At 39.9% G+C, this 13,254-nt stretch overlaps 1 protein-coding gene across 1 annotated transcript; it reads left to right on the top strand.

The window, feature by feature from the left end:
• Positions 1–725: 725 nt before the first annotated feature.
• LOC141317735 (immunoglobulin lambda-1 light chain-like) lies at positions 726–6,049 on the top strand. Its single transcript, XM_073833158.1, has 5 exons — positions 726–731; positions 3,616–3,742; positions 3,823–4,150; positions 4,837–4,871; positions 5,627–6,049. The coding sequence occupies exons 1-5, from the start codon at positions 726–728 to the stop codon at positions 5,947–5,949; spliced, it is 819 nt and encodes a 272-aa protein (XP_073689259.1). The 3' UTR covers positions 5,950–6,049.
• The last annotated feature ends 7,205 nt before the right edge of the window (positions 6,050–13,254 follow it).

Raw genomic sequence — 13,254 nt, 5'->3', positions numbered from 1 at the left:
CCCAGTTGTTATTGACTGTCCCAAAATCTCGGTTAAAATCTAAAGGGAACAGGGCTTTTTCGGTTCATGGTCCTATGCTCTGGAATTCTTTGCCCTTATCTATCAGATCATCCCCTACATTATCTTCTTTTAAATAATCTCTTAAAATCTTTTTTTCTCAGGCTTTTGTTTAATTTGAACATATTATGTTGTATCTCTGTTGTCTTGTGATGTTTGCATTTCTTATTTATTTTTCAATGATTTTATATTCTATTTGTCTTAATGCTTTGTTAGTTGATTTTTGGTTGTGCAGCACCTTGGTCAGCACTCGTTGCTTTTAAGGTGCTATATAAATAAACTTGACCTTGACCTTGACCTTGATCAGAGGTACTCCAAATTCTTGTGGTCCATGAGCACAGTAAAGGGATGTTGGGCGCCCTCGAGCCAGTGCCGCCTCGAGGGCTAGTTTAATGGCCAACAGTTCTCGATTACCCACGTCATAATTTCTCTCAGCCGGACTCAACTTGTGGGAGAAAAAGGCGCACGGAAAGGTCTTGGGTGGTTCCCCATGTCGCTGGGAGAGAATTGCCCCGATGCCGGTCATAGAGGCGTTCATCTCCACGAGGAAGGGTCTTTTGGGATCAGGATGGTGGAGGATGGGTGCTGTGGTGAATCTCTGACGAAGATTGTTGAATGCCTGGTTGGCGGGTTGTGACCAGGTGAGCCGGGAACAGCCTTTCTTAACCATGGAGGTGAGGGGTGTGGCCAGGGAGCTGAAGTGACGGATGAAGCGGCGGTAGAAGTTTGAGAACCCCAGAAATCGATGGTTCGACCCTGAGAGTGAGATCGTCGGTGATGAAGTCGATCCGTCCAGATCCTAATGGTTGTCTGTCGAGGGCGGCCACTGCCACAGGTGGAGCACAAGAGAGGATGGGAAAGTAATTAGCTTTAGCAAAGTCTGCGTCAATAAAATTCCCGGCTGCACCGGAATCAATCAGGGCTATAGTAGAAACAGACTTGCCCTCAGAGATTAATGTTACGGGTATTTCACAAACTAATAGGAGTTCGGTTCTTACTCACCGACAGGGGTGCCGCTAAGGGGGGGAAAGTTAGGACTCATATTCTTGTTAGCATTTTTAAACCATGTTTTTAAGGACTTTTATATTAAAGAAGGTTACATTTAACACCAAAAAGGGTTCTGCTATATTGTTACAAGCGAGGAAAAAAAAAAAAAAAAAAAACTCATTTGGTTTTCCATGATCAACATACATCAGACTGTCAAGCTTGTAGTGACTACAGTTCACCAGCAGGTGGCATCATTGCATAATTTTTTTTTCACAGACTTTAGTCAATTAATCAGTCAATCAATCAATCAATTTTTGAAGTTACCTTTCCCTGAATGAATTGAAATTTTATACATCTGAACAAATGAAGGTCATATTACTGACCTGCATTTCATTTACTCTTGCCCATATAAATGTGTCCCTGGAAAACTGATATAAATAAGAGACGGCCTTGCTGATTTATAAAGGCTACCACCGTCATGTTGTCTGAACAGATCAGGACATGGCCGGCAGGAAGGTTTTTAGGACTAGAAAAGGGCCATTATCTCAAAGCAGTTGATGTGTAAACGTTTATCCAGGTCTGACCAGGAGTTGAATGCTGGCCCTCATACAGAGCTCCCTAACCTGAGTTGGAGGCATCTGTTGTGACCACCTTCCTTCTGGAGGTCTCATTTACTTTTAGTTTCTTGAAACTCGATCGAGCAGCATTTTGCCCTCAGGCAGAAACTAGTACTAAAAGTAAAACTCATTTGCTGATTTCACAAGACAGATGTTGTTGAAATAATTGTTTAATAATGCTATTAATTAAAGAGTTTTTTAAATGCATGCTCTTGTTACAGACAAGACACAATAGTAATCTAGGAACAGGCGAGGGTCAATCGACAGCGAACATAATTCAGGGTGCGAGGTAAACGGGTAAAACAGGCGAGAGATCCAGGGAAAGGCAGAGAAACAGACTGGACAAGATAAAACAGGCAGAGATTAAGACACGGATGACTAGACTAGATATACGATTTAACTAGACTCAGGAAACTAGGAATTACTTGAAAGGGTAAGGGTAATTCTCCCAATGTTAGCCGTAAATGTGGCTAACATTGGGAGAGTGTTGAACGCTAAACAATACTCACACCTGAATAGAGGGATGGGTCTTGTATTTATAGCAAGTCTGATTGGATACAAGTGAAAGTGCAATATGTGCAAAGTAGCATGGGAAGTGCAGTCCAGGGTGAAGTGTAACAGTCTGTGTAGTGTGAGAGTCAATGTAATGAGGCTAGCAGACAGAAGACCATGGACAGGATTTGTGACAGCTCTGAATAGAAAAACAGAGTCCTGAAATTTGTCTTCTATCAGATGCAGTGATCTGTGGAGATTTTCTTCAGGACAGGAAGTTCAGACACATAATCTCATAATCAGCTCAATGTTTGATGATGAGTTTGATTATATTCGTAAAAACATACAGTATCTAATGTGACAATGTCTGCAGGCAGAAAGCAGAAGTGAATGTGAGCTGGCATGCAGTTGCAGAGTTACTGCACTGCTGTCTAAAGGGTACCATCGAAATAATCAAACTGATAATACGAATGCATCATATTACACATCATCTGATCTGATACAGTATCTCATCTTATGGCTCTTTGAGAAATTTTAAATGAACTATACTTTCAAAATGAAGTCAATGTTCACTTCTATGAGCAATGAAGAATGAAAAATGACAGTAGAATTAAAGACGCATTGTACAAAATCTGAAACTGTCTTCAGTTTGAAAACACATCAAACTAAACTAGTGTTACTGCTATAAAGATCATTTGTGAAGAACACAGCAGAGATGAATGCCTTTTGTATATAAGTGCTTAAGGACACAGATGAAGATGGTCAAATTAATAAATGAGCCGGAGTGTTAATTACAGATGTAAAATGATTGTATTATTTCTATACAGTAAAGTCACTATTTACACTATAAGAAAAAATGCTGAGCATCATATGGATATGGTGTAAAGTTCACGTTGAAGTCTTCTTTCAGATGCAGTGATCTGTGGAGATTTTCTTAAGGACAGGAAACACCTGCTCTCATAATCAGCTCTATGTAAATGATCAGTTTCTCTGAGCTCTATTTTAATTTATTGACTTGATGTTCATCCAACAAGACAAGAGCAAAACAACACATGATGAGAAAAGCTTGAGTTATTCATGAACAATAATAAAGGAGTAAATAAAGGAAGGAAAGTGACTAGGAACTATAAAAAACATACACATAAAACAGAATTAAATTCAATGCCTTAAATATATATGACAAAACCTCCTCACTGCTCACATTCACTTCTGTTTCTAGACAAGAAATAAAAGAGTATATTCAGCTTGTCTTTATTACTATATATTTTATATGTATCTATACATATTCAGGGTTTTTAGACTTTAAAAAATCCTATATGACTTGTTATACATTTCATTTAGCAGGAATACTGGCAACATTATGATTTTTTAAAATCATACATATCTAAGAATATGAAACAAGTGTCCAATTCACTGTTAGGATGAAGCGATTGGCTGAACTCTATGATCCTCCCTCTTTCAGAGTTTCTCTTCTCTATATGAGTATCTCATTCTCTCTTCTTCTCTTCATCTCTTCACAAAACTCAATCTGCTCATCACAGTCAAGATGCTGATAATATTCTACTGCTTTATTCTCACTCTTCTGTCATGTAAGTTACACATTTCACTCTAAACATGTTCTCTCTGACAAGGTTACTTAAATTAATTGTATTTACTGTAATTTTTACAGCTGTCAGATGTGCAAAAGTGGTCACACAGAAACCCTCCATACTGACTGAACAAAAAGGGAGATCTGTGACTATGGACTGTAACATTGAAAAAGATGAGGGTAATTATGCCAGCTGGTATAAACAGATTCCCAATGCAGCTCCTCAGTTTGTGTTGAGATACTATCATTCTCACAGCTCCCCTGACAAATATGGGGATGGTTTTACCTCCAGCCGCTTCACATCTAAAGCTCAGTCAAATATTGATTATCAGCTGATCATCAGTAATGTGGATGTGGATGATTCTGCAGTGTATTACTGTGGCACATGGGACGACTCTGTTAGTGAGGGGGTATCACAGTGATTCACAGCATGACAAAAACCTCCTCACTGCTCACATTCACTTCTGCTTCTAGACAACAGACAATAAGAGTACTACTTCACATCTCAGATTCATGTTGAATTAAAAACTAATCTGATATGATAAAAACTAAATGAAACAAATGAAAACTAACTAAACAGATATGATGAGAATATTCTGCAGTTTCTTTACTAATCTGTCCTGTAATTTAACTCTCTTTTGTCCTGTTTGTATATGGACAGTCACTGATCACGTTATGCTTTGATTAAATGGTAACTTTTGTGCTCCTCAGAAGACAGAAAGTCCAGTGGGTTTTTAAGGAACATTTCCTTTAGTGTCTGTCATCAGTAGATCGATGTGTTGATGTTCAGAGTGACTTTATGTGCTTGATTGACTGTGATTGACTAGAGCAGGATTCACGACAGTCACTGACACCTGCAGAATAACAACAGCCACATATGAGATTGTGTTTCAAAGCACTTTAATACACAGCAGTCAAACACAACTAACATGAAACTAAAACAGTGTTTGTGTCTGAATCTGAGTCATTTCTCCATCAATTAAATGTGTAAAGGACACAGTCAGCTGAGCTCCAGTGAGTGTTTCACTTCTGTTTGTGTCTCTTCACAGACTGAGGAGGTTTTTGTACGACTGAACATATGAAATGAATCACTGTGGTATTCGGACAAGGAACAAAACTCATTGTGACTGGTAAGTCATTTTAAACATGTTTTTTCCTACTGTATTACATATTGTCTACTTGTTGCAGATACATAAACTCATAAACTTGTTTTTGTTGTTCATTTACAGCTAAATGTGTGAATTCAGTCACAGTTTTAAATATTTAAAAATATACTGAAAAAACACTCTCACTACAGCTTTAACTTTAATTTGTGTTTTCTATCTGTTAGTATGTTAGATTCAGATATAATTATTATTAGTAGCAGTAGTAGAAGTAGTATTGAACAGACTGTTCTCCTGTTGTGATTCAAGGGCTTTAATTTAAAAGATCTTTAAAATTCCATTCTGTCATAATTATTATACATGCAGTGTTTATTAATTAATTGATCAACTACATGAAATATACTGACCTAATGGTTTGTCAAATTGCACCGACAATGAGCTAATTAAGAAACAGAAATAAAAATGGTATAAAAAGTGTCAGCATCTAAAATATACACAGTGCCATATATTCATGTAGATTTGAACCACAATTGTTGGTTTTGAAAACAAAAATCCACATGCATTTTTTTAAGGACATTAAAATGTGCATATTATGGCAATCAATTCTTTTATGTCTTTGAGCAAATAATTATGTTAATTATTTATTCCTTGATGTAAGAGTAATTGTTTATATGTTGATGTGTGAAATTTTAAAGATGTATGGAAAGTTTGAAACATTAATATGTGAGTTGTGTGTCTGAGATGAAGGTTTGTTTCAGATGTTGATGCTGATTTGTGTTTAGATGCTGCTGCTGCTGCTCCTGTGCTGAACATCCTCCGTCCATCCAGAGAAGAGCTGAGCTCCAGTAAAGTCACTCTGGTGTGTCTGATCAATCACATGTCTGGGGCTTTGGCTGATGTGCGTTGGCTTGTGAACGGGAACTCAGTTACTGAAGGCGTCTTCACTGGATCTGCTGAACAGCAGCCTGATAAGAAATTCAAGATGAGCAGTTCTTTAACCATTGAGAGCTCAGAGTGGGACAAAGACACACAGCTGACATGTGAAGCGACTACTGCCTCAAAAACCACCAGCAAAAGCATCAATAAATCTGACTGCAGCGACTGAACATGAAGAATTTGATGTGGCATGGTGTAATAGGAATCATGAAACTATTAAAAGTAGCTAAATAATGCAACTTAGTAGACTGAACTGTGTAATTTTTTTGCAGAAAATATTTGGGCTTTAATGCTAATGTACAATGATTTACAACCTGTTTAATAAACTGCATGTTAAAAAAAAAAAACTTTTTCCTATTGATTTTTCAGAGAAATTAAGCATGAAACCATTTAGTTACGTTCAAAATGAAGGACATTTTCACTTATACAATCAATAAAAGAATGAGCAATAGAAGAAGTAAACTTTAATTTTATTTGTGAAGAATACGAGATGAACGTAATTAAGTGACATATCATGTGAATCTGAAAAGTTCATGCTGAAGTTTGTCTTCTATCAGATGCAGTGATCTGTGGAGATTTTCTTCAGGACAGGAAGTTGAGTCCTGACACACAGGAAACACCTGCTCTCATTATCAGCTCTATGTAAATGAGTTCTAACAGATTCTTATTTTCATTTCTGAAAACAAATGAACAGGGTCAGTTTCAGATCCAGATCTGATTCAAATATTCAAATGTCAGTTGAAAATCAGCGTATTATAATGTATTATCTTAATTATAAACACTGGTTTGTAGTTTCAAACAGTTTTACCGTTTCCTACACGTTGTTATTCTTCTTCTTATTTCTATATTTAGCGGCTAATGAGCTGAGAAGTCTCACTCATAGGCTTATTTCTGCATTGAAGAATAAGGTTGGTAGCACTTCCGAAGCAAAGCAAAGCAAAGCAAAGCAAAGCAAAGCAAAGCAAATCAAAGCAAAGCAAAAAGGTTATATTTAACAACCAAGAACGCCGAAGAACCATAATTTGGGTTTACATTTGGTTTACCAAACTGTCACGCTTGTAGTGAGTACAGTTCACCAGCAGGTGACATCCTTGCTTCATTATATTTCACAGACATTTAGACATGCATACACACAGTACAGTACATACACATATCTTTTAACAAATGTCAGGGCTCTGATGAGATTATACAAGCTAAAACAACCTTTCCCTGTCATAAAAAGGTGAAATTATTTGATATTTCAAGAGATTTTGGCACACAGTAATGAGGGTTTGATCTCTAAATCTGATCCTGTGCTGTGTTTCCAATTTGAGTTATTGAATGTTTGAGTTTCAAGATTACATCCAAGATTTCTAGTAATACAGTGACTAACTGTGATCATAATGTCTTGGACGTCCTCTTGCAAGCGGCCACAGCTGTCATACACTGTAGGTCATTCTCATGCTTAAGGCAGATCAATTAGACACCTGAGAATCTAACCTTTTCTTTTCTAGCCATTCTGATCTGCTGCAAGGACAATTGCAAATGACTAACAGTAACAACAGAATGCACAAAAAAGGTGTTCAATTTTTTTAAATATCTCAAATATGTGACATAAATGGACCAAATGGAAAGAAAACACACCAAGAACTCTTAGTCCGATGTCACTTTGTGACTTTGTGACAAAGTCAAAGACTCAAAGTGCTGCACAGATTAATGCGCATGAATAGAGAAGTAAATATGTTTCTCTTTCATTTAGCAAAACATTCCCTTGACTTTTGTCCAATTCTCACGTCGATAACATCTCTGCAGGCTCCTCAGCCATCTGTCACAGTATCCTTTTGGCATCCTGTGTCAAAACACACTCACGTGACATCATCAAAGTCCCGGCTTCCGAACATGTTAAACAGGATCAAAGCGCTCTCTCGTGGGGCTATTTCAGGGATGTCACGCATCAGAGAACTCCTTAATGATCAGAAGGCAGAATATAGATTTCTACAGGCGCTTTTATGCTGCTATTCCTCTTTTGAAGGTGTTTTTCTGTTCACCAAAAGGAATTGTGACAAATAATGATTGTTTCCAAACATGTCTCTATCTTCCATTGATCACTTAAGCAGGTACACACTTCACTTTTAAACTCAAACAGTTCTATTTAAACTCTATTTACAAATGTCTTTTTAGTGGTGTTCTGAAATGAGGAGAGTCCTTAACCTTTATTATTAGAGCCCAAGCCAAGGCACAGGGCCCTATTGATCCCCTAAGGATTATTATTATTTTTGTGTAATTTTATTTAAATTTCGCTTTCAACCTTCCGGGGGTTTTGGGGGGCCTTATGCTGCGTTCCAGGCAGGTTTTTGAGCTTGTAAATCACGACTTCAAACCACGACTTACGACTTTGTAGTGTTCCAGGCAAGTCACGCCAAACTGCCTGAGCGCATTTATGAATATTATATTATTAGTAATTTGTTTGTAACGTTATATTGTCCTAAAGGCTATTTATCCACCGTGTACCACTTGCATAAACACCAAACCTGTAGGTGCTGACATTGCTGTTTCGCGGGCTATGTTACATCAGAACTCGGAACTGGCAGTATATCGATCTAGTACGAGTTCACAAGGGGAAGTCACGGGTTTGACTGCCATTCGGGTGCACTTTCACGGGTAGAAGGTTGGAAAAACACGAGTAACGGGTTGCCTGGAACGCGGCATTAAAAGAGTAGTTCACTTGCAGAACAAAAATTTACAGATACTCACCCCCTTGTCATCCAAAATGTTCATATCTTTCTTTCTTCAGTAGTAAAGACATTATGTTTTTTGAGGAAAACATTTCAGGATTTCTCTCCATAAAATGGACTTCTATGGTGCCCCCGAGTTTGAACTTATACAGCTGGTCACAGCTGGTCAACAGGCTGGTTTCAGAGGGGTAAAACCAGCCTAGCCAGGCTGGGAGATCAGCTTAAACCAGCTAAGACCAACCAAGGAGCCTAGGTTTTAGCTGTTTTTTCAGCAGGGTATCCTCACTAAAAACTCCCACAGATCGTGTTTTCAGACCATTTCAAGTCTTATTTTGATGTAACAACATGGTTATATCTAAGTGTGTAAGTTGTTAACTTAAATTTAAATTAGTTTAAATTTATTTCCACTAACGGCATTATATTGTTTATTCAGACTGATTCACAAATACGGAACAAGCACGTGCATGAACACAAGAGGCGGGATTATCACATGAACCAATCACAGCTGAACAACCAGTCATATCCAATCATATCGCTTCCCCCATTTATTCAATGCAATATTTCTTTAAAAAAAAAATGAAATATCTATAATGTTATAGAATGTTGTATTTTGTAATACAGACGTTGTTTTATTTTTGTACTACAACATTTTTTTCTCAATGAATATTTTAAAGAGCAATCATATGGTATTTTAAAGTGTCTTAATATAGTGTTGGAGTCCCCTACAACAGGTTTGAATTAATCTAAGGTCAGAAAGATGGAGTCCAGAATGGTGACGGAACAGTCCATGGAGGTGATTACGGAGGGAGGAGCCAAGGAGGTGACAGGAGGGGGCTGGAGCAGGAGGAGCCAGGTGGGACCCAGGCCGCAGCCAAGATGTAATTCCACGGTGGAGCCGATGGAGGGAGGAGCCATGGTGGAGGAGAGGCTGACGACTCCATGGGTCCGACCGACGGAGGCGGAGCAGGTGGTGGGAGAGCCCGATGCGGAGACGGAAAGCCGAAGATCTTGGGTGACACCGCGAATCCGGAGGGCCAAGGCGGAACCCAAGGCTCTGGCGACCAAGGCGGAGATGGAGATCCGGAGGTCCGCGGCGGAGCCGGAGCGACAGAGGGCCGAGGCTGTGCCCGCAGGAGGGAGGAGGTCCAACGAGCCGGTGGGACGGAGCGACGAGGCACAGCCGGAGGAGTATAGTCCGGAGGCGAAGGTGGGGCGACGACTGACCAGGGCGGAGCCGGAGGGACGATGGAGCCCGGTGGAGCTGGTGGACCAACGGGCGACAGCGGAGACGAGGGAGCAGAGAGCCGGGGTGGAGCCGCAGGGTCGGAGGGCCGAGGCGGAGTCCAGGACTCTGAGGCTGGAGGCGATGGTGAGGGATCCTCCAGCCATGACACCGATGGAGATTGGCAGACCCGCGGCGAACCCACCGCACAGATGGTGGTCTGAGGGTGAGCAAGGGGACAGACAGTAGACAGCGGGGAAATCAGGATGGCTGGACGGAACCAGCGGAGATTCAGGGATAGACAGAAAAGGGAGGGTGGATGGGAAATCCAGGCAGACAGGTATATCAGTGACAAAGTCTATTAAGTCCCCAAAATCTTGTTCCAGCTCACCCTCAGTGGTGGTGCAGTGGGCAGGGCTCTCTACCGCCCTCTCTTGCTCCACGAAGCACTCCACCGTCGCGGATGTAATGGCCGGCTCTCGCACCTGGTCGGATGTTATGAACCCATCGGCACTCCATACAGCTGTCGCTCCGGGCTCGGGCTTTCCGTCTATGATGGGTTCGGGCTCGTAATCCGCACGTCGGGGTGGCTGGCTGGGTTCTGGGTCTGGAGTGACACTGGCAAGATTCTCCTTGGAACAGGCGGGAAACGAGAGTTCGTTTCTCGCCAGTGTCCACTCCACAAACGCGGCGAAGTCCGCTCGAGGGCCGTCCTCGTACGGATAGCTGGTGGTGTTTGCTACAAGCTGGAACATGACGGTAAATCCCTCGAGCGGTAGATCCCCCTGCTTCAGCCGGAGGAGGATGAATTCTGGTCGGAGGAAGGAATCCATGGGGGAAACACAACGGAAACAAAAAGACTGGTAAAAACGAACGGGAAACAAAACGGAGGATAACACGCCAAAAAAATAAACTGTATCGGTCGGTCTTTCTGTCACAATCTAGGCAGGAACAGATGAACAACGACGTAGTAAAAAGACGTACATTTTAATAAATCCACAGGGAAATAGGCAGACACAGGAACACCAAAAGAATACATCAAAGACCGACAGCATAAAGGGGAAAACACACACTAAATAGACAGACTGATTACACATCCAGGTGGAGACAATGAGGGAGAAACCAAAAACACTCTGAACTGCGGGGGAGAATGGGAGAAACCAACATGAAAGTCCGGGGGTGTGACAAATATACATTTAATATTAAAATAATTTTGCAATGATTTCATTCAAAGAAGTTCTAAACTTAAGATCTGTAAATCCCTCCCTTTCATAAGCCTACTCTGCTCTGATTGGTCAGATGGCCAAGTCTGTTGTGACTGATCTTTCCTTATACAAAGCTTGTCGGAAACCAAACACTTCACAAAACGCATCATCCAAGTGGATGCATCATCCAAGTGGATGCTGCACACTGGTGATGGTTGAGGAGAGATCCCCTATATGATTGTAAAGCGCTTTGGGTGTACGGCAATACACAATGAAAGCGCTATATAAATGCATCATTCATTCATTCATTCATTCAAAACAATAACAGTGGATAGCCCAGTGATAAGGACTAACTGATGAAACAATACCGTTTGTAAACCAAAATGTGTCTACATTCTAATTAGAACAACAACAGTCAATCGACACATTAATCGACACATTCTTAGGTAATAGTGAGTTTACAAAAATTATTAGTACCCTGCAGAAAAAAAAAAAAAAAAAAAAAAAAACATCTTAGACTGGTTGGCTGGTCTTAGCTGGTTTAAGCTGGAAGTAGCTTGTTTTAGCTGGTCTCTCAGCCTGGCCAGGCTGGTAAAGTGGACAAAACCCCACTAAAACCAGCCTGTTGACCAGCAAAAACCAGCCAACCAGCCTAAGCTGTTTTTGGCTGTTTTTTTCTGCATGGTATTTCAGTAAGACAGCAATATCGTGGTTTACCTGAAAACCTAAGGCTGCACTAGTTATACATCACATATTTGCACAAAAACTTGATATTTTGAGCACTCAATTGAAAATGTACACATAACGTATTAATTATACTGGTGAACCAGCTTGTGGTTCAGAGACGCTTGTTGGTTCAAATAAAGAAGGTACAGACTTATTTTTCATGGACAAGCATTTAACGAATCCCGTGTTGAACTCACCAAGATTAGAGAAGCAGTCCTATGTAAAATGATGAGCACACAACAAGAGGTTCAAATTGTATTGCTGTGGTATCGTGGAAAATGGCGTTTTCTCGACATGTTGTAAACACACTAAATAGCGGAAGTGTTTGTGGGCATGTCAGAGTGTCAGTTTTTTTCTCGGGCAGGTGGGGATTTGGCTAAAATGTTACCTAGTGATGTATATTGTTAAAATTAAGGTTCAGAGTCAACTCTTTCTTTTGAGAGAGAGTATCTTTATTTATCATACACTGTTTTGATTAACAACTTGCAGAATGTTAACATTGACGGATAGCCATTTTACAAACTGCAAAAAACAAAAACAAAAAAAAACAACAAAAATAAAACATATGACCTCCTCTTTAAGAAGATATTGCCGCCCTTGCTTCCTCGGTGGAAACACCATAGTTAGAAAGCACTGATATTGCAGTACCTTCGGACTAAAGAGTTTGTTTGAATAATGTTTGTTCCCAAATGGTTTCCTAGAAGAGCTATCCTAAGTTTAATATTAGTCCGCTCACGGATGTAAAGGACTTGTCTTACAGTTAGTGTCCTCCACCAAGGATTTCCAACATAAATGTCAAACAAACATTCTCAAAGATTAACACAGTTGTAGAATTGTGTAACAAGTCAAACTGAGCTTTGTAGGTGGTATTTTTGGGTCTGGAGGAGCATGTGCTCAGAACAGTCAGCAAGCATCTGTCCTTGAAAACGGAAGTGCACGTTTGGAGAAGGATTTAAGGTGTTCTTAACGTGAAGCATTCCTATACAGAGAAGGCTATTGCAAAAAAATCACAGGGCAAGAAAGAATGCATGCCCTTTTCTTGTCATAAGGCACAACTAGTAATTATGACAGACATATTTAAGTTCTATTTAAAATCTCTTTAATAAAAGATATGACTGGGAAAACATTGACCTGCACTTGACAAGGATTTGGGTGTCGAGGTGCTTGATTATGTGATGAAGATTAACCTTTGACATACAGTATTTTCCGCCCTTAAACATTTCATTCAGGATTTTAACATCACAAATTACATGAAAAATTAATTAGAGCTTTATTATTAGAGATAAAAACAAATAATATGTAGTCATGCACATTTAAATCCAGATCCATGAACATTGTCACCTGATCCTCAAGACGCATTCAATTAGCCTTTGAATTTAGAGGCTATAGAAAGATAAAGATAGTGTGACATGATTAAGGTTTGAATAGAATTACATGTCCAAATATAGAGGGTGATTTCTGCTGCTCTGGCATATCTTAATAAAAAGGAACTTCATGCTGTGCTAAGGAGACTGTCACTTCGTGGTCACCCACGGTAAGATCGCTCTCTATTTCAGTTTATATGCATTGGTGGACAAACTGATAGACTAAAGAATGTAAGTAGAAAC

Source organism: Garra rufa, chromosome 1 (assembly GCF_049309525.1).
Source record: "Garra rufa chromosome 1, GarRuf1.0, whole genome shotgun sequence".
NCBI classification, from domain to species: domain Eukaryota; kingdom Metazoa; phylum Chordata; class Actinopteri; order Cypriniformes; family Cyprinidae; genus Garra; species Garra rufa.
The sequence above is the reverse complement of the archived record's forward strand: the minus strand, read 5'-3'. Positions and strand labels throughout refer to the sequence as shown.

What these genes read in the sequence shown, in the direction of transcription:
- LOC141317735 (XM_073833158.1), top strand. An exon ending in GACGACTCTGTTAGTGAGGG is followed by an intron (nt 4,151 to 4,836) that starts GGTATCACAGTG and finishes ATGAATCACTGT; the next exon opens with GGTATTCGGACAAGGAACAA. An exon ending in AACAAAACTCATTGTGACTG is followed by an intron (nt 4,872 to 5,626) that starts GTAAGTCATTTT and finishes ATTTGTGTTTAG; the next exon opens with ATGCTGCTGCTGCTGCTCCT.